The sequence below is a fragment of the Balaenoptera physalus genome (assembly GCF_965194825.1).
Source record: "Balaenoptera physalus genome assembly, chromosome: X".
In the NCBI taxonomy this organism is placed as follows: Eukaryota; Metazoa; Chordata; class Mammalia; order Artiodactyla; family Balaenopteridae; genus Balaenoptera; species Balaenoptera physalus.
This window is the reverse complement of record NC_138903.1, coordinates 53,702,057-53,724,117: the sequence shown is the minus strand read 5'-3', so window position 1 is coordinate 53,724,117 and position 22,061 is coordinate 53,702,057. Positions and strand designations below refer to the sequence as shown.

Below are 22,061 nucleotides of genomic sequence, written 5' to 3'. Positions count from 1 at the left end.
TCTGGTTTTACATTTATCACAGTTTAGATTTTAGTGCTTGTTATCATTTGTGGATTTGTTTATTGGTTTGGTTGCTCTCTTCCTTTTTTTTAATTTTACTTTTTTAATTTATTATCTTTTAAATGTATTTTTATTTTTTTACCTTTTTTCTCTTTTTGTGAGTGTGTATGTGTATGTCTCTTTGTGTGATCTTCTCTGTTTAGGTTTGCTTTTACCATTTATCCTAGGTTTCTGTCTGTTAGTTTTTTTTTTTAGTTGTTTGTTTTTTTTCTCTTTATAAGTGTGTGTGTATGTTTATTTTTTATCGTTATTGGAGTATAATTGCTTAACAATGGTGTGTAAGTTTCTGCTTTATAACAAAGTGAATCAGCTATACATAAACATATATCCCCATATCTCCTCCCTCTTGCATCTCCGACCCACCCTCCCTACCCCATCCCTCTAGGTGGTCACAAAGCACTGAGCTGCTCTCCTTGTGCTATGCAGCTGCTTCCCACTAGCTATCTATTTTACATTTGGTAGTATATATAAGTCCATAAGTCCACTCTCTCACTTCGTCCCACTTCCCCCTCCCCATGTAATCAAGTTCATTCTCTACGTCTGCATCTTTATTCCTGTCCTGCCCCTAGGTTCTTCATAACCACTTGTTTTTTGTTTTTTGTTTTTTAGATTCCATATATATGTGTTAGCATACGGTATTTGTTTTTCTGTGTCTGACTTACTTCACTGTTTATGACACACTCTAGGTCCATACACCTCACTACAAATAACTCAATTTCGTTTCTTTTTATGGCTGAGAAATATTCCATTGTATATATGTGCCACATCTTGTTTTTCCATTCATCTGTAAATGGACACTTAGTCTATTTCCATATCCTGGTTATTGTAAATAGAGCTGCAATGAACACTGTCGTACATGATTCTTTTTGAATTATGGTTTTCTTGGTGTATATGCTCAGTAGTTGAATTGCTGGGTCATATGGTAGTTCTAGTCTTAGCTTTTTAAGGAACCTCCCCACTGTTCTCCATAGTGGCTGTATCAATTTACATTCCCACCAACAGTGCAAGAGAGTTCCCTTTTCTCCACACCCTCTCCAGCATTTATTGTTTGTAGATTTATTGATGATGGCCATTCTGACTAGTGTGAGGTGATACCTTATTATAATTTTGATTTGCTTTTCTCTAATGATTAGTGATGTTGAGCATCCTCTCATGTGTTTGTTGGCAATCTGTATGTCTTCTTTGGAGAAATGTCTATTTAGGTCTTCTGCCCATTTTTGGATTCGGTTTTTTGGTTTTTTGATACTGAGCTGCATGAGCTGCTTGTAAATTTTGGAGATTAATCCATTGTCAGTTGCTTCATTTGCAAATAGTTTCTCCTATTCTGTGGGCTGTCCTTTCATCTTCTTTATGGTTTCCTTTGCTGTGCAGAAGCTTTTAAGTTTCATTAGGTCCAATTTGTTTTTGTTTTTATTTCCATTTCTCTAGGAGGTGGATCAAAAAGGATCTTGCTGTGATTTGTGTCATAGAGTGTTCTGCCTATGTTTTCCTCTAAGAGTTTTATAGTTTCTGGCCTTAAATTTATGTCTTTAATGCATTTTGAGTTTATTCTCCTGTATGGTGTTAGGGAGTGTACTATTTTCATTCTTTTACATGTAGCTATCCAGTTGTCCAAGCACAACTTATTGAAGAGGTTGTCTTTTCTCCATTGTATATTCTTCCCTCTTTTATCAAAGATAAGTGACCATATGTACATGGGTTTATCTCTGAGATTTCTATTCTGTTCCATTGCTCTATACATCTGCTTTTGTGTCAGAACCATACTGTATTGATTATTGTAGATTCGTAGTATAGTCTGAAGTCCGGGAGCCTGATTCCTCCAGCTCCATTTTTCTTCCTCAAGATTGCTTTGGCTATTCTGTGTCTTCTGTGTTTCCATAGAAATTGTGAAAATTTTTCTTTTAGTTTTGTGAAAACTGTCATTGGTAGTTTGATACGGATTGCATTGAATCTGTAGAGTGTTTTGGGTAGTATGGTTATTTTCACAATGTTGATTCTTCCAATGCAAGAACATGGTATATCTCTCTATCTGTTTGTATCATCTTTAATTTCATTCATCAGTGTCTTATAGTTTTCTGTATACAGATCTGTTGTCTTCTTAGGTAGGTTTATTCCTAGAAATTTTTTTCTTTTTCTTGAGATGGTAAATGGGAGTGTTTCCTTAATTTCTCTTACAGATTTTCATCATTAGTGTATAGGAATGCAAGAGATTTCTGTGTATTAATTTTGTATCCTGATACTTTACCAAATTCATTGATTAGCTCTACTGGTTTTCTGGTAGCATCTTTAGGACTCTCTCTATATAGTATCATGTCATCTGCAAACAGTGACAGCTTTAGTTCCTTTCCAATTTGGATTCCTTTTATTTCTTTTTCTTCTCTGACTGCTGTGGCTAAAACTTCCAAAACTATGTTGAATTTGTATCACGTATGCTTACGGACCACAACGCTATGAGACTAGATATTAACTTCAGGAAAAAACTGTAAAAATTACAAACACATGGAGGCTAAAAATACACTACTAAATAACCAAGAGATCATTGAAGAAATCAAAGAGGAAATCAACATATACCTAGAAACAAATGACAATGAAAACACGATGACCCAAAACCTGCGGGTTGTAGCAAAACAGTTCTATAGGGAAGTTTATAGCAATAAAATCTCAGCTCAAGAAACAAGAAAAATCTCAAACAGCCTAACCTTACACCTAAAGCAATTAGAGAAAGAACAAAAATAAAAAAACAAAGTTTGCAGAAGGAAAGAAATCATAAAGATCAGATCAGAAATAAAAAGAAATGAAGGGAAGAATAGCAAAAATCACTAAAAGTAAAGCTGATTCTTTAAGAAACAAGAATTCATAAACCTATAGCCAGACTCATCACACACATAAAAGAAGACTCAAATGAATAGAATTAGAAATGAAAATGAAGGAACAACTCACACTGCAGAAATACAAAGGATCATGAGATTACTACAAGCAACTATATGCCAATAAAATGAAAAACCTGGAAGAAATGGAAAAATTCTTAGAAAAGTAATACCTTCCAAGTCTGAACCAGGAAAAATAGAAAATATGAACACACCAATCACAAGCACTGAAATTGAAACTGTGAGTAAAAATCTTCCAACAAACAAAAGCCCAGGACCAGATGGCTTCACAGGTGAATTCTATCGAATATTTAGAGAAGAGCTAACACATATCCTTCTCAAACTCTTGTAAAATATAGCAGAGGGAGGAACCCTCCTAAACTCATTGTATGAGGACACCATCACCCTGATACCAAAACCAGACAAAGATGTCACAAAAAAAAGAAAACTATAGGCCAATATCACTGATGAACATAGATTCAGAAATCCTCAACAAAATACTAGCAAACAGAATCCAACAGCACATTAAAAGGATCACATAGCAGGATCAAGTGATTTTTATCCCAGGAATGCAAGGATTCTTCAATATAAGCAAATCAATCATTGTGATTCAGCATATTAACAAATTGAAAGATAAATCCATGTGATAATCTCAATAAATGTAGAAATAGCTTTCAACAATATTCAACACGCACTTATGATAAAAACTCTCCAGAATGTGGGCATAGAGGGAACCTCCTCAACATAATAAAGGCTATATATGACAAACCCACAGCCAGCATCGTTCTCAATGGTGGCAAACTGAAACCATTTCCCCCAAGATCAGGAGTAAGACAAGGTTGCCCACACTCACTGCTATTATTCACCATAGTTTTTGAAGTTTTAGGCACCACCATCAGAGAAGAAAAAGGAATAAAAGGAATCCAAATCGTAAAAGAAGAAGTAAAACTGTCACTGTTTGCAGATGACATGACACTATACATAGAGAATATTAAGGCTGCTACCAGAAAACTACTAGAGCTAATCAATGAATTTGGTAAAGTAGCAGGATATGAAATTAATGCACAGAAGTCTCTTGCATTCCTATACAGTAACGACAAAAAATGTGAAAGAGAAATTAAGGAAACACTCCAATTTACCACTGCAACAAAAAGAATAAAATACCTAGGAATAAACCTACCTAAGGAGACAAATGACGTATATGAAGAAAACTGTAAGAAACTGATGAAAGAAATTAAAGATGATACAAACAGATGGAGAGATATACCATATTCTTGCACTGGAAGAATCAACATTGTGAAAATGACTGTACTACCTAAAGCAATCTACAGATTCAATGCAATCCCTATCAAACTACGAATGACATTTTTCACAGAACTAGGACCCAAAATTTTACAGTTTGTATGGAAATACAAAAGACCCCGAATAGTCAAAGCAATCTTGAGAAAGAAAAATGGAGCTGGAGGAACCAGGCTCCCTGACTTCAGACTATACTACAAAGCTACGGTAATCAAGACAGTATGGTACTGGCACAAAAAATAGAAATATAGATAAATGGAACAGGATAGAAAGCCCAGAGATAAACCCACACACATATGGTCACCTTATCTTTGATAAAGGAGGCAAAAATATACAATGTAAAAAAGACAGCCTCTTCATTAATTGGCCCTGGGAAAACTCGAGAACTACATGTAAAAGAATGAAATTAGAACACTTCCTAACACCATACACAGAAATAAACTCAAAATGGATTAAAGACCTAAATGTAAGGCCAGACACTATCAAACTCTTAGAGGAAAACATAGGCAGAACACTCTATGACATAAATCACAGCAAGAGATTCTTTGACCCACCCTACCTCCTAGAGAAATGGAAATAGAAACAAAAATAAACAAATTGGGCCTAATGAAACTTAAAAGCTTTTGCACAGCAAAGGAAACCATGAACAAGACAAAAAGACAACCCTTAGAATGGGAGAAAATAGTTGCAAATGAAGCAACTGACAAAGGATCACTCTCCAAAACTTACAAGCAGTTCATGCAACTCAATATCAAAAAAACAAACAACTCAATCCAAGAATGGGCAGAAGACCTAAATAGACATTTCTCCAAAGAAGATATACACATTGCCAACAAACACATGAAAGAATGCTCAACATCACTAATCATTAGAGAAATGCAAATCAAAACTACAATGAGGTATCACCTCACACCAGTCAGAATCGCCATCATCAAAAAATCCACAAACATTAAATGCTGGAGAGGGTGTGGAGAAAAGGGAACCCTCTTGCACTGTTGGTGGGAATGTAAATTGATACAGCGACTATGCAGAACAGTATGGAGGTTCCTTAAAAACTAAAAATAGAACTACCGTATGACCCAGCAATCCCACTACTGGGCATATACCATGAGAAAACCATAATTCAAAAAGAGTCATATACCACAATGTTCATTGCAGCTCTGTTTACAATAGCCAGGACATGGAAGCAACCTAAGTGTCCATTGACAGATGAATGGATAAAGAAGATGTGGCACATATATACAATGGAATATTACTCAGCCATAAAAGGAAACGAAATTGAGTTATTTGTAATGAGGTGGATGGACCTAGAGTCTGTCATACAGAGTCAGAAAGAGAAAACCAAATACCATATGCTAACACATATATATGGATTTAGAAGAAAATGATTCTGATGAACCTAGGGGCAGGACAGGAATAAAGACGCAGACATAGAGAATGGACTTGAGGACACGGAGTGGGAAGGGTAAGCTGGGACGAAGTGAGAGGGTAGCACTGACATATATATGCTACCAAATGTAAAATTGATAGCTATTGGGAAGCCACCGCATAGCACAGGGAGATCCGCTCTGTGATTGTGACCACCTAGAGTGGTGGGTTAGGGAGTGTCAGAGGGAGACGCAAGAGGGAGGGGATATGGGGATATATGTATGCATATAACTGATTCACTTTGTTATACAGTAGAAACTAATATAACATTTTAAGGCAATTATACTCCAATAAAGATGTTAAAAAAAAATAGCAAGAACTACCACGAACCTACAGCAGAGCAACAACAATACAACACACACACACAGATAAAGAAAAAAAGAAAAAAAACCCCCAATAGAACAAAGAAACAAAAGAACTTAAAAATGAGAACAGTCAATAAGGACTAGACTAACTTAAACAAAAAATTAAAAATAAACCAAAAATATAGAGCAAACAAATAATGCAAAAAAGCATAAAATATACACATAAAACAATCAAAAAAATAATAAATAAATAAAAAGAAAACAAAGAACAACAAGAAAAAACTCTAACACAACAAAAAAGTAAATTAAAAATAGAAAAATAAATATATATCTTTAAAAAATTTTAATTAAAATTAAAAATAAAAGAAAAGATAATAAATGCAACACCACCAACAACTGAACAAAATGAAACAAACAAAAAAGTATAATAGTAATAAGCATATTTTCCTTGGCCCTCCTCTGTCAGTGTCCTTGCTCCCACAGTGAGCCAGAGCCAATCTCCACCTCCCCTGGAGGCCCTCCAGTACCTATAGGTGGGTCTCTGGACCTGCTGTGGGCACTGTGGGGCCAGCTCACACTCTGACCTGGCCCGACTCCCACATTTACTTGCCCCCATAGTCCACTCCTAGGAAGGCTAGACCAGTCTCTGTTGTGGGACCACTTGTCCTTTCAGGTATTCTACAGACGCAGGATTTACCAAGCTGATCTCGGGGATTTAATCTGTGGCTTGTGCAGCTGCACAGAAAGATTTGTTTGTGTTCCTTAGTTGCACTGCCCCTGGAGGTTCCAGCAGTTATTTGCCCATTTGGCAGAAGTTCTAGTGTTAGTAAATGGATTTTCCTTACTGTGCAGTCTAGGTGCTCTTTATTTTATTTTTATTTTTTTAATTTTTATTTTATGTTGGAGTATAGTTGATTAACAATGTTGCATTAGTTTCAGGTATACAGCAAAGTGATTGAGTTATACATAAACATGTATCTATTCTTTTTCGAATTATTTTCCCATTTAAGTTATTACAGAATATTGAGCAGAGTTCCCTGTGCTACACAGTAGGTCCTTGTTGGTTGTCTATTTTAAATATAGCATTGTGTACATGTCAATCCCAAACTCCCAATCTATCCCTCTCCCCAACGCTTCCCCCCAGTAACCATAAGTTTGTTTTCTAAGTCTGTGAGTCTGCTCTTTAACCTGCTGGGTTTTATGTTTTTCCTGTTTCCCAAGGTAGGTGAGTCTGTGCCTATGCCCCTCAGCAATATCTATCCCTACTGCAAATTGCTACTACAGAGGTGTGTTTCCCACATATACCATGTCTCCATCTTTACTACCCATTTCTATCTGGTCCTTTTATGTGCAATGGCTGTTCCATCAGCCCTCAAGAATTGCTCTCTATATAGGTGTAGATTTGGTGTGTCTATGGTAGGAGGTGAGCTAAGGGTCTTCCTGTGTCACTATCTTGGACGCCTCTCCTCCCAAGATGTATAATTTAATACATATTTTTTTTGACGCAGCTGTGTTGCCTAGATATGCTCCAGCATGAATGAGTTCTGCTTGCCATAACTCTTTTCTCCTCTGAAACCTTCCTAGCCAGGAAGACTCTTAGAGATGGTTTAGTCCTACTCTTCTCCACCCTCCATTTTATGGATAGGTCACCATAGGCCTAGAGAGGAATAGACTCATGCCTAGTACCAGCAAGTCACCCTAGAGCCAGGCCAGGCATTCAGTTTAAGAGGGCTCTGATTGAAGGTTCTCTGAATACCTGAAGAATTTAGTTTGTCCTTTTTCTACTTGGCTGAAAACTTCTCAGAGAAGGAAGCTGACCTTTTATTCTTCTTCTGCCTGCCTCTACAGCTCTGGGTGAACCAGGAGGATGGGGTGGAGGAAGGGCCCAGTGACGTTCAGAATGGGCACCTGGACCCCAACTCAGACTGCCTTTGTCTGGGCCGGCCACTCCAAAACCGGGACCAGATGCGAGCCAACGTCATCAATGAGATCATGAGCACCGAGCGTCATTATATCAAGCACCTAAAGGACATTTGTGAGGTAGGCCCAGCTATGATGGTGCATGTGAGGGCACTCAGGGTGGGGTAGAGGGCACTTCCATGAAGAAATGACAACCTTCCTGGGCCGTACCTGTGAAAGTCCCAAGATATTAGGAAACACAGCTTGACTGACCTCCTAGATTCTGTTCAGTGGGTGAGACTCCTCCCTTGGGGTTTCTCAGTCTCTCTGTTTATTTCTCCCCTTTCTGCTATCTACCTGTCTGTCTAACTTTCATATTCATATTCCCTCTCCCCCCCCCTCTCTCTCTCTCTGCCTCCCTTTGTCCCCTCTGCTGGAATCTCTATCCCTATCCTCTTGTCTTCTGATCCAGTTGTTGCCACCCCATGTAAGGGCCTGACTTCATTACAGCAAAACACATTTCCTGCCAAGCTAGTGGTTTACAAACTTGAATGTGCACCAAAGTCCCTGGGATAGCTTACTAAACATGCAGATTCCAGCCCTCTTTGACCCCACCCCCCACGCAAAGTTGTGAATTCTCAGCCTGGGATAAAACACGGAAATCTCTATGTTTTGCAAGTATCCCTGGTAATACTTGTCTTCCACTATGCCACTCTGCCCTCCAGGGACTGTGGCTCCACATTGTCTAACTCCATCCCTTCCATCTTTCTGACCTGAGTGAGGATGAGACCCTTTTTCTTCTCACACTGCCTTGAGTCCAGCAGAGACAAGTTGGCATTTTCAAAGGACCTTTTACTAAACAGTATGAGAAAACCAATGAGAGATAGAGAAAAGAATGTTTTTAGGATTTCTCTCTCTCTCTCTCTCTCTCTCTCTCTCACACACACACACACACACACACACACACATACACACACTCTCTCTCTATAGCGTTATGCTTGACCCAGTGAAAAACTCTACCTTGAATATTTTTATCCCCTTTCTTCCAGATGAGAGATCAGGTCCTACTTTCTGTCCTCCAGCCCTACTGATTAGGTCCAGGGCCCACTCTGTAATCAATGGTATAACTCTGACATTTTTCAAAGTTCTTGTTTCTTTAGAGCAGTGCTGCCTAATAGGACTTCCTGCAGTGATGAAAATGTTCTGTATCTGCAGTCTCCATTACAGTAGCCACTGGGCAGATACCTGTGGCTGTTGAGCACTTGAGATGTGGCTAGTATGACTGAGAAATGGAATTTTAAATTTTAATTTAAATAGCCACACGTGACTAATAGCAACCACATCGGACAGTGCAGCTCTGAAAAGATCAAGACCAAGGACTTTGGGCCTTAACTTTCTTCACCTAAATTCATTTTTTCACCCCTTCCAGGAAGGTTAAAGGTTATCTCCCCCTTCCCCAAGGCAGTAAGGTAGGGTAGAAAGAACAAGGGCTCTGTGGACATGGAGTGCTGGCTTTCACATCTTAGTCACTAATTAACCCTGTGGCCTTGAAGGTGCCTCTTAACTCCTCTAACCTTTGATTTTATGATTTGTCCAGTAGGCTTCATTTTACCAACCTCTTAACTTTATTGAGGAAATGAAGTAAATCTAATATTGTATTTGGGAAAAGGTAGTTTTCCTTTCCTTCCTTCCCATTTCATCTATTCACCTATCCATCATTGTCTCTCTTTTATCTTTTTCTCTTCCTCCTACCTCCATACAAATAGTTGATATATTTTTTAATTACCCTCTCGAATGTGTTACGTGGCATTGGGCATCAAACCACTGATATGTCATTCATTCCGCAAACATTTAGTGGAGTTCTGCTCCATGCTGGGCCTTGGACATAGCTCCTACCCTCAAACTATTCTGCCCTAGACCAACAGCATCTGAATCACCTGGGAGCTGGTTAGAAATGCAGAATCTTTAATTCCACTCCAGACCTGAGTTCAAATCTACATTTTAACAAGGTTCACATTTGACTTACAATACATATTAAAGTTTGAGGAGCACTGCTGTAAAATGATAGCTATCTTACACTATTTATAATAGCAGGACATGGAAGCAACCTAAATGTCCATCAACAGAGGAATGGATAAAGAAGATGTGGTACATATATAAATGTAATATTACTCAGCCATAAAAAAGAAATAATGCCATTCACAGCAACATGGATGGACCTAGAGATTGTCATACTGAGTGAAGTAAGTCAGACAGAGAAAGACAAACATCATGTGATATCACTTGTATGCGGAATCTTAAAAAAAGGCCACAAATGAACTTATCTACCAAACAGAAATAGAGTTACAGGTGTACAAAATACATTTATGGTTACTGCAGGGTAAGGCAGGGGACGGATAAATTGGAAGATTGGGATTGACACATACACACTACTAATAGAATAGATAACTAATAAGGACCTACTGTATAGCACAGGGAACTCTACTCAATACTCTGTAATGGCCTATATGGGAAAAGAAGCTGAAAAAGAGTGGATATATGTATATGTATAACAGATTCACTTTGCTGTACACCTGAAACTAACACAACATTGTAAATCAACTATACCCCAATAAAATTTTTTTAAAAATGATAGCTATCTTATAATGTCATAGGGTCTATAATACAAGTTAGTACAGTCTGTTCTTTACCCAGCAGCCAAGGGATGATGTCAATACCTAAGTCGTTCATATCACTCCTCTGCTTAAAACTTTCCAATGGCTCACATTTCCTTCCTGAGTAAAAGCCAAAGTTCTCATTATTACTTACAAAACCCTGTGTGATCAACCCCTCCTTACCTCTGTGACTTCATCTCTTGCTCTTTTCCCACATGCTCTCACTACTTTAGCCACAATGGCCTAATTGCTGTTCGTTTAAAAGGCCTGACACACTCCCCCCTCATAGCCTTTCCCCTGGCTTTCCCTTCTGCCTAAAGCACTCTTCCCTCAGATGTCTGTGTGGCTCCGTTTCTCACCTCCTTCAAAGCTTCATTCAAATATCATCTCCTTGAGACCTTCCCTGACTACTCTATTTAAAATTGTAACCATGTACTATCTTGTTTTATTTTTCTCCACTGCACTTACTGCTTTCTGACTTATTATATATTTTGCTTTTATGTTTTGTTTATTGCCCTTCTCCCCTACTAGAAAGTAAATTCCATGAGGGAAAGAGTTTTTTATTGATTTACTGATACATCCTCAACATCTAGCACAGTGCTTGGCAGATGGTAGATGCTCAATAAGTACTTTTGAAAGTTGGAATTAAATATAAGTGCTCACGTGCATGTACTATTTTGGCAAAGTACATTCACATCTTATGCCATTTGATTTTCAGACAGGAAATAGGTTGTTATTGTTATTCCTATTTTCTAGATCAACAGACTGAGTCTCTAAGAGGCAAAATTACTTTCCCAGAGTTCCCAGGCACTGGCCCAGTGGGAGTCTTAGTCTTAGAAGGATTTTGTTCCCAACTCCCAAACATCTTGGCCTCTTCCTACAGGGCATGGGCTCAGAACAGCAATGCAAGTATTTATCTTTCCAAAAGAGGGAGTGCTATGACCCTGCTTTGAGGAATTGCCTAATCCAGCCAACCTAAGCAAAGCTTTTGTTGGTGATCTGCGAGTTCCATATCTCTTTATTATTCTTGATGCTGAAGCTAAGGATTTAAATGGGAATGGGAAGTATCTCTTTGTCCCATCCTTCAACCACAGATGTCAAAGGAACGTTTAGCTAGAGCAAAAGAAGAGTAGAGAAAGCTGTGTCTAGATGGTCCAGAAGACAGTATTTTAGCTCAGGGTTGTGTCACCTAAACCAAAAGCTATGAGGAACAATATGATTTATAAGAAGAATATCAAAACCAGAATTGGGAGTCCCAGGTTCAGGTCCCACCTTAGTCACAAACTGACTGAGGAACATCAGGTGAATCTTTTCCATCCTGGACCTTGTTCCCCAACTCTAAAATTAGCAGGTTGGTAGAGTTGCTCTTTAAGTGTCGTCTGGCTCTTACTTTCTCTGATTCTGTGAGATCTAGGTATGCTCTCACTAGAGAACGCTGTGGTAGTGATCCATGTTACTTCTGCATGTTTTGCCATTTCCTCCTTGATACCCATGGAGGCATGTCTTACTCAGGCATGAATGTGTTAACAAGGCATAATCTACTCTTTCTGTAGGTTAAGGGAGATCACTTAATACTGCATTCAGTATAGAAAAAAGTCACTATCTATTAGAAAATATTTATTTCTTTATTCATTCATTCATTCATTCATTTATTAATTACTCCTGGGAGCAGAAAGTGCCTCACAAACATTTAAGTTACAATACCTTCATTTTACAAATGAGGGAGTAGGGAATAGAGTTATTTTTATCAAAGTTATTCAGTGAAGCCAGTAAAAGAAAATATATTTTTTAATGAGTTCTCTGAAAAGATGACATTCTTCTTTCTAAATCCAGACGGTGGGATAAAAGAGTATTGGCTTAGTTCTAGGTCACCTTGACCAGTGATTGGTGGTATTACCTCTTGTAATCTTAGAAATCATATTATGATCAGGGAGACTAGACACAGGGCAAGCAAAGCTAAATATGCCTTATAAAGTTGCCTCATCTGCCTCTCTGAGGAAGATCATCTCAGTCATCTGATGTCTGTGAAATAAATTCTGTCCTCAAATGCCTCCAGAAAAGCTGGAACTAGCTTTCCTCAGTCATTCATATTAGTGTCTTATACCCCTCACCATCGAGAAATTCTTCCTAGGTCTAATAGAGTTTATCATGCTATAGCTTCAAGACATTTGCATTTGATATGTTTAAGCCTGGAGTTTTCAAACTTACTGTTTTTTTCTTTCTGTTAATTGCCTATCCTGATGATTTCCAATGGTCTTTACATCTTGGTGTATACATAGAAAATAATACATTGTATAAAACAGTAATATTTGTATACCATACTAAAGTGAAAGGATGAGGCAGCTCATTGGCCTTAAGTGACCAGCCCAGGGATTTCTGGCTGCTCTAGGCCCTACCTATCCATCCACCTGGACATTCAAGACCCTGTTCCCATCCTTTGCCCATTTTCCCATAGTTTCTCATATTTTTCTTGCTGATTTATAGGAGTTCCTTGTATATTCCAGATATTAATCCCTTGTCAGTTTTCCAAGTTGCAAATAGTCTTCTTCCTGTCATCCTCTTATTTTTTAATGGTTTTGTTTAATTTGAAAAAAAGACATCCTGGACAAAAGAAGAAAAGAAAACTAACAATTTAAGCATTCTGCTTCTAACTTACCTTTTGTCATCATTACCATGAGAAGAGCTAGTCATTTTGCAGTTATTCAACATATATCTATTGAGCAGCAACTATATGCCAGGTACTATGTTAAACTCTAGAGATACAGCTGTGAACAGGACAACCATGGTCACCATTCCCTAATTTTATTAAAATTATTTTCAAGACGTTTATCAGGTCTCCTGTCAGGTCTTAGGCTTCCAGGCAAAACAGTACATGATATCTGTAGAGAGTCAGAGCTGAATGGGGCCCTGGAAATCTTTTCTGATATATGCATTTTAGAGATGGAGACACTGAGTTCCAGACTTGCAAGGGCCTTTCCCTAAAGGGTTTTTCAAACCCTAGGTGATCCAGAGGTTCTTTGATCCATCTTATTTCCCTGCGGTCTTTGGAATCTTCCCTGGAGGTCATGGGGTCAATTTGTATCCCATATCAAGGCACTAATTCTATTGGTTTGGGCAAAAGGTTCGTTCGTTTTATCCATAAGATGGCTCTAGTAACACTTAGTTGTCTTTAACATCATTTGAAACAATTTTGTTAGATTGTACGTGACAACTGTCATATCAGTGTGCATTTTAAAAAAGACATCAAAATTGGTGAATTTTTGTGTGGCCATTTTAATATTGAAGATGGAAAAAAAAAGCAACATTTTCGACATATTATGTTTTATTATTCCAAGAAAGGTAAAAACGCAACTGAAACACACAAAAAAAGATTTTTGCAGTGTATGGAAAAGGTGCTGTGACTGATCGAACGTGTCAAAAATGGTTTGCGAAATTTTGTGCTGGAGATTTCTTGCTGGATGATGCTCCATGGTCAGGTGGACCAGTTGAAGTTAATAGCGATCAAATCGAGACATTAATTGAGAATAATCAACGTTATACCATGTGGGAGATAACTGACATACTCAAAATATACAAATCAAGCATTGAAAATCATTTGCACTAGCTTGGTTATGTTAATCGCTTTGATGTTTGGGTTCCACATAAGTTAAGTGAAAAAAACCTTCTTGACCATATTTCTGCTTGTGATTCTCTACTTAAACGTAATGAAAACGTTCCATTTTAAAAACAAATTGTGACAGGCAATGAAAAGTGGATACTGTACAATAATGTGGAATGGAAGAGATCGTGGGGCAAGTGAAATGAACCACCACCAAGCACACCAAAGGCTGGTCTTCATCCAAAGAAGGTGATGTTGTGTATATGGTGGAATTAAAAGGGAGTCCTCTATTATGAGCTCCTTCCAGAAAGCCAAACGATTAATTCCAACAAGTACTGCTCCTAGTTAGACCAACTGAAAGCAGCACTCGACAAAAAGCGTCCAGAATTAGTCAACAGAAAACGCATAATCTTCTATCAGGATAATGCAAGACCTCTTGTTTCTTTGATGACCAGGCAAAACCTGTTACAGCTTGGCTGGGAAGTTGATTCATCTGCCAAATTCACCAGACATTACACCTTTGGATTTCGATTTGTTTTGGTCTTTACAAAATTCTCTTAATGGAAAAAATTTCAATTCCCTGAAAGACTGTAAGAGGCACCTGGAACAGTTCTTTGCTCAAAAAGATAAAAAGATTTGGGAAGATAGAATTATGAAGTTGCCTGAAAAATGGCAGGTGGTAGTGGAACAAAAGGGTGAATACATTGTTCAATAAAGTTCTTGGGGAAAATGAAAAATGTGTCTTTTATTTTTACCTAAAAACCAAAGGCACATTTTGGCCAATCCAATAGCTCAATGCATTAGATCTAGACTTAAATCAACCCTTGTGGGTTTTGAAACAGAGTTAAATAAATAGTCAACCTTCCTTGCCTATTACCATGGCAATCCCAGGGCTAATTCATGCCTTTTATGATTGATTTGATAACGCCCACTGTAATGCCTTCACACTCATGCCCACTTTACTCCTAGGAGAGGTGAGGCTCTCAGAAACTACCTCTGTTCAATCAGTTCACACCCACTGCCATATCACCCTATTCTCTTTTACCATGCAGATGGAGTTAGAGGGCGTTCAAAGCATGCTTAACAGTAAGATCTATAGACCTCTTCTGCTCCCTCTGCCCTGTGACAGGCCTTCAGAGGTCTTCTGAGTCTTCTCTTCTCCAGGACAAACAGCCCTGATTCCTTCTACCATTCTTCATGGTGTTGCTTTTCAGGGATCTCTCTACCCTGCCTACTTCCCGCTGGCTCTGTATCCTTTACTCCATGTTCCTCTGAAAACAGGGCTCAGAATTGAATGCTGCTCCCCTGCAGTGGTATGATTACCTTCCTATGACTTCTCTCATTCCACCCTCTCAATCTGTTTCTTCTTCATCCCTAACTTAAAATGACATTAGTTTTTTTTTGGCAGTCATATTCCACTGCCAACTCATCTTAACTTATATGCCCTTGGGGGGAGACCTTCAGATGGTGGAGGAGTAACACATGGAGATCACCTTCCTCCCCACAAATACATCAGAAATACATCTACATGTGGAACAACTCCTACAGAACACCTACTGAACGCTGGCAGAAGACCTCAGACTTCCCAAAAGGCAAGAAACTCCCCACGTACCTGGGTAGGGCAAAAGAAAAAAGAAAAATCAGAGACAAAAGAATAGGGACAGGACCTGCACCTGCTGGAGGGAGCTGTGAAGGAGGAACAGTTTCCACACACTAGGAAACCCCTTCACTGGTGGAGACAGGGGGTGCCGGGGGGTAAGTTTTGGAGCCTCAGAGGAGAGCACAGCAACAGGGGTGCAGAGGGCAAAGCAGAGAGATTCCTGAAAAGAGGATGGGTGCTGACCAGCACTCACCAGCCCAAGAGGCTTGTCTGCTCACCTGCTGGAGCTGGTGGGGGCTGGGAGCTGAGGCTAGGGCTTCGGAGGTCAGATCCCAGGGAGAGGACTGGGATTGGCTGCATGAACACAGCCTGAAGGGGGCTAGTGCACCACAGCTAGACTGATGGGAGTACAGGAAAAAGTCTGGAACTGCCTAAGAGGCAAGAGAACATTGTTTCGGGGAGCACAAGGAGAGGGGATTCAGAGCACTGCCTAAATGAGGTACAAAGATGGGCGCGAGCCACGGCTATCAGTGCAGACACCAGAGATGGGCATGAAATGCTAATGCTGCTGCAGCCACCAAGAAGCCTGTGTGCAAGCAAAGGTCACTATCCACAACTCCCCTCCCAGGAGCCTGTGCAGCCCACCGCTGCCAGGGTCCCGTGATCCAGGGACAACTTCCCAGGGAGAACACACGGTGCGCCTCAGGCTGTTGCAACGTCACACAGGCCTCTGCTGCTGCAGGCTAGCCCCGCATTACGTACCCCTCCCTCCCCCCAGCTTGAGTGAGCCAGAGCCCCCTAATCAGCTACTACTTTAACCCCGTCCTATATGAGCGAAGAACAGATATCCTCAGGCGACCTACATGCAGAGGCAGGGCCAAATCCAAAGCTGAACCCCAGGAGCTGTGTGAACAAAGAAGAGAAATGGATATTTCTCCCAGCAGCCTCAGGAACAGTGGTTTAAATCTCCACAATCAACTTGATGTACCCTGCATCTCTGGAATACCTGTATAGACAACGAATAATCCCAAAATTGAGGTGGTGGACTTTGGGAGCAACTGTAGACTTGGGGTTTGCTTTCTGCATCTAATTTGTTCCTGACTTTATGTTTATCTTAGTTTAGTATCTATAGTTTATTATCATTGGTAGATTTCTTTATTGATTTGGTTGTTCTCTTCCTCCTTTTTTTTAATATATAGATATATATATATATAGTTTGTTCCTTTTTCTCTTTTTGTGAGTGTGTATGTATATGCTTCTTTATGTGATTTTGTCTGTATAGCTTTGCTTTTACCCTTTGTCCTAGGGTTCTGTCTGTCCACTTTTTTTTTTTTTTTCCTATAGATTTTAGCACTTGTTATCATTGGTGGATGTGTTTTTTGGTTGGGTTTCTCTCTTCCTTCTTTTTTTTAGTACTTTTTATTTTTTATTGTGATAACTTTATTTCATTTTATTTTATTTTTTTCTTTCTTTCTTTTTTCTCCCTTTTCTTCTGAGCTGTATGGTTGAAAGGGTCTTAGTGCTCCGGCCAGGTGTCAGGCCTGTACCTCTGAGGTGGGAGAGCTGAGTTCAGGACATTGGTCCACCAGAGACCTCCCAGCTCCATGTAATATCAAATGACAAAAGCTCTCCCAGAGATATCCATCTCAATGCTAAGGCACAGCTCCACTCAAAGACCAGCAAGCTACATTGCTGGGCACCCTATGCCACACAACTAGCAAGACAGGAACAAAAACCCCACCCATTAGCAGAGAGGCGGCCTAAAATCATAAAAGGTGACAGATACCCCAAAACACACCACCAGAAGTGGACCTGCCCACCAGAAAGACAAGATCCAACCTCATCCACCAGAACACAGGCAGTAGTGCCCTCCACCAGTAAGCCTACACTACCCACTGAACCAACCATAGCCACTGAGGGCAGACACCAAAAACAAAAGGAACTACGAGCCTGCAGCCTGTGAAAAGGAGACCCCAAACACAGTAAGTTAAGCAAAATGAGAAGACAGAGAAACACACAGCAGAAGAAGGAGCAAGGTAAAAACCCATCAGACCAAACAAATGAAGAGGAAATAGACAGTCTGTCTCAAAAAGAATTCAGAATAGTGACAGTAAAGATATCCAAAATCTTGGAAATAGAATGGGAAAAATACAAGAAATGTTTAACAAGGACCTAGAAGAACTAAACAGTAAACAAACAATGAAGAACAACACAAAAAATGAAATTTAAAATTCTCTAGAAGGAAGCAATAACAGAACAACTGAGGCAGAAGAACCGATAAGTGACTTGGAAGATAAAATAGTGGAAATAACTACTGCAGAGCAGAATAAAGAAAAAAGAATGAAATGAATTGAGGACAGGCTTATAGACGTCTGGGACAACATTAAATGCAACAACATTCGAATTACAGGGGTCACAAAAGAAGAAGAAAAAAAGAAAGGGACTGAGAAAATATTTGAAGAGATTATAGTTGAAAACTTCCCTAATATGGGAAAGGAAATAGTCAATCAAGTACAGGAAGCACAGAGAGTCCCACACAGGATAAATCCAAGGAGAAACATGCCAAGACACATATTAGTCAAACTGTCAAAAATTCAATACAAAGAAAAAACATTAAAAGCAGCAAGGGAAAAACAACAAATAACATACAAGGGTATCCCCATAAGGTTAACAGCTGATCTTTCAGCAGAAACTCTGCAAGCCAGAAGGCAGTGGCAGGACATATTTAAAATGATGAAAGGGAAAAACCTACAACCAAGATTACTCTACCTACCAAGGATCTCATTCAGATTCGACAAAGAAATTAAAACCTTTAAAGACATGCAAAAGCTAAGAGAATTCAGCACCACCAAACCAGTTTACAACAAATGCTAAAGGAACTTCTCTAGGCAGGAAACACAAGAGAAAGAAAAGGCCTACAATAACAAACCCAAAGCAATTAAGAAAATGGTAATAGGAACATACATATCAACAGCTACCTTAAATGTAAATGGGTTAAATTCTCCAACCAAAAGACATAGACTGGCTGAATGGATACAAAAACAAGAGCCATATATATACTGTCTACAAGAGACCCACTTCAGACCTAGGGACACATACATAGTGAAAGTGAGGGGATGGAAAAAGATATTCCATGCAAATGGAAATCAAAAGAAAGCTGGTGTAGCAATTCTCATATCAGACAAAATAGGCTTTAAAATAAATACTATTACAAGAGGCTAAGAAGAACACTACATAATTATCAAAGGATCAATCGAAGAGGAAGATATAACAATTGTAAATATTGATACACCCAACACAGGAGCACCTCAATACATAAGGCAAATGCTAACAGCCATAAAAGGGGAAATCGACAGTAACACAATCATAGTAGGGGACTTTAACACCACACTTTCACCAATGGACAGATGATCCAAAATGAAAACAAATAAGGAAACACGAGCTTTAAATGATACATTAAACAAGATGGACTTAATTGATATTTATAGGACATTCCATCCAACAACAACAGAATACACTTTCTTCTCACGTGCTCATGGAACATTCTGCAGGATAGATCATATCTTGGGTCACAAATCAAGCCTTGGTACATTTACAAAAATTGAAATCATATCAAATATCTTTTCAGACCACAATGCTATGAGACTAGATATCAATTACAGGAAAAAATCTGTAAATACATGGAGGCTAAATAATACACTACTAAATAACCAAGAGATCACTGAAGAAATCAAAGAGGAAATCAAAAAATACCTAGAAACAAATGACAATGAAAACACGATGACCCAAAACCTACGGGATGCAGCAAAAGAAGTTCTAAGAGGGAAGTTTATAGCCATACAATCCTACCTCAAGAAACAAGAAACATCTCAAATAAACAACCTACCCTTACACCTAAAGCAATTAGAGAAAGAAGAACAAAATAACCCCAAAGTTAGCAGAAGGAAATAAATCATAAAGATCAGATCAGAAATAAATGAAGAAGAAATTAAGGAAACAGTAGCAAAGATCAATAAAACCCAAAGCTGGTTCTTTGAGAAGATAAACAAAATTGATAAACCATTAGCCAGAGTCATCAGGAAAAACAGGGAAAAGATGCAAATCAATAGAATTTGAAATGAAAATGGAGAAGTAACCACTGACACTGCAGAAATACAAAGAATCATGAGAGACTACTACAAGCAACTATATGCCAATAAAATGGACAACCTGGAAGAAATGGACAATTTCTTAGAAAAACACAACCTTCTGAGACTGAACCTGGAAGAAATAGAAAATATAAACAGACATATCACAAGCACTGAAATGGAGACTGTGATAAAAATCTTCCAACATACAAAAGCCCAGGACCAGATGATTTCACAGACAAAATCTGTTCAAACATTTAGAGAAGAGCTAACACCTATCCTTCTCAAACTCTTCCAAAGTATAACAGAGGGAGGAACACTCCCAAACTCATTCTATGAGGCCACCATCACCCTGATACCAAAACCAGACAAAGATGTCACAAAGAAAGAAAACTACAGGCCAATATCACTGATGAACATAGATGCAAAAATCCTCAACAAAATACTAGCAAACAGAATCCAACAGCATATTAAAAGGATCATACACCATGATCAAGTGGGGTTTATCCCAGGCATGCAAGAATTCTTCAATATACGCAAATCAATCAGTGTGACAAACCATATTAAAAAACTGAAAGAGAAAAACCATATGGTCATGTTAATAAATACAGAAAAAGATTTCAACAAAATTCAACACCCATTTATGATAAAAATTCTCCAGAAAGTAGGCATAGAGGGAACTTATCTCAACATAATAAAGGCCATATATGACAAACCCACAGCCAACATCATTCTCAATGGTGAAAGCTGAAATCATTTCCACTAAGATTAGGAAAAATACAAGGTTGTCCACTCTCACCACTATTATTCAACATAGTTTGGAAGTTTTACCCTCAGCAGTTAGAGAAGAAAAAGAAATAAAAGGAATCCAAATCGGAAAAGAAGAAGTAAAGCTGTCACTCTTTGCAGGTGACATGATACTATATATAGAGAATCCTAAAGATGCTACCAGAAAACTACTAGAGTTAATCAATGAATTTGGTAATGTAGCAGGTTACAAAATTAATGCACAGAAATCTCTTGCATTCCTATACACTAATGATGAAAAATCTGAAAGAGAAGTTAAGGAAACAATCCCATATATCATTGCAACAAAAAGAATAAAATACCTAGGAATAAACCTACCTAAGGAGACAAAAGACCTGTCTGCAGAAAAATATAAGACACTGATGAAAGAATTTAAAGATGATACCAACAGATGGAGAGGTATACCATGTTCTTGGATTGGAAGAATCTACATTGTGAAAATGACTATACTACCCAAAGCAATCTACAGATTCAGTGCAATCTCTATCAAAGTACCAATGGCATTTTTCACAGAACTAGAACAAAAAGTTTCACAATATATATGGAAACACAAAATACCCCAAATAGCCAAAGCAATCTTGAGAAAGACAAATGGAGCTGGAGGAATCAGGCTCGTGGACTTCAGACAATACTACAAAGCTACAGTAAACAAGACAGTATGGTGCTGGCAGAAAAACAGCTATATAGATCAGTGGAACCGGATAGAAAGCCCAGAGATACATCCACGCATCTATGGTCACCTTAATTTTGATAAAGGATGCAAGAATATACAGTGGAGGAAAGACAGCCTCTTCAGTAAGTGGTGCTTAGAAAATTGGACAGGTACTTGTAACAGAATGAAATTAGAACACTCCCTAACACCATACAGAAAAATAAACTCAAAATGGATTAAAGACCTAAATGTAAGGCCAGACACTATAAAACTCTTAGAGGAAAACATAGGCAGAACACTTTATGACATAAATCACAACAAGAGCCTTTTTGACCCACCTGCTAGAGAAACGGAAATAATAACAAAAATAAACAAATGGGACCTAATGAAACTTAAAAGATTTGCACAACAAAGGAAACCAGAAACAAGATGAAAAGACAACCCTCAGAATGGGAGAAGATATTTGCAAATGAAGCAACTGACAATGGATTAACCTCCAACATTTACAAGCAGCTCATGCAACTCATCAAAAAAAAAAAAAAAAACAACAACAACCAAATCCAAAAATGGGCAGAAGTCCTAAATAGACATTTCTCCAAAGAAGATATACAGTTTGCCAACAAACACATGAAAGAATGCTCAACGTCACTAATCATTAGAGAAATGCGAATCAAAACTACAATAAATAGTAGTATAAATAAATGTCAACACATTATTGGCACAAATTATTAATTTGCAAACTGTTTCAAAGACACTCATTAATGG

At 38.5% G+C, this 22,061-nt stretch overlaps 1 protein-coding gene across 9 annotated transcripts in view; it reads left to right on the top strand.

Moving 5' to 3' along the window:
• Nucleotides 1–22,061, top strand: part of ARHGEF9 (Cdc42 guanine nucleotide exchange factor 9) — a 225,543-nt gene that overhangs the window by 104,894 nt on the left and 98,588 nt on the right. For all 9 annotated transcript variants that reach the window (XM_082444965.1, XM_082444962.1, XM_082444969.1 and 6 more), the window contains one exon: nt 7,808–7,999. In XM_082444965.1, the coding sequence (XP_082301091.1) occupies nt 7,808–7,999 (192 nt within the window). The remainder of the gene's footprint in view (nt 1–7,807; nt 8,000–22,061) is intronic.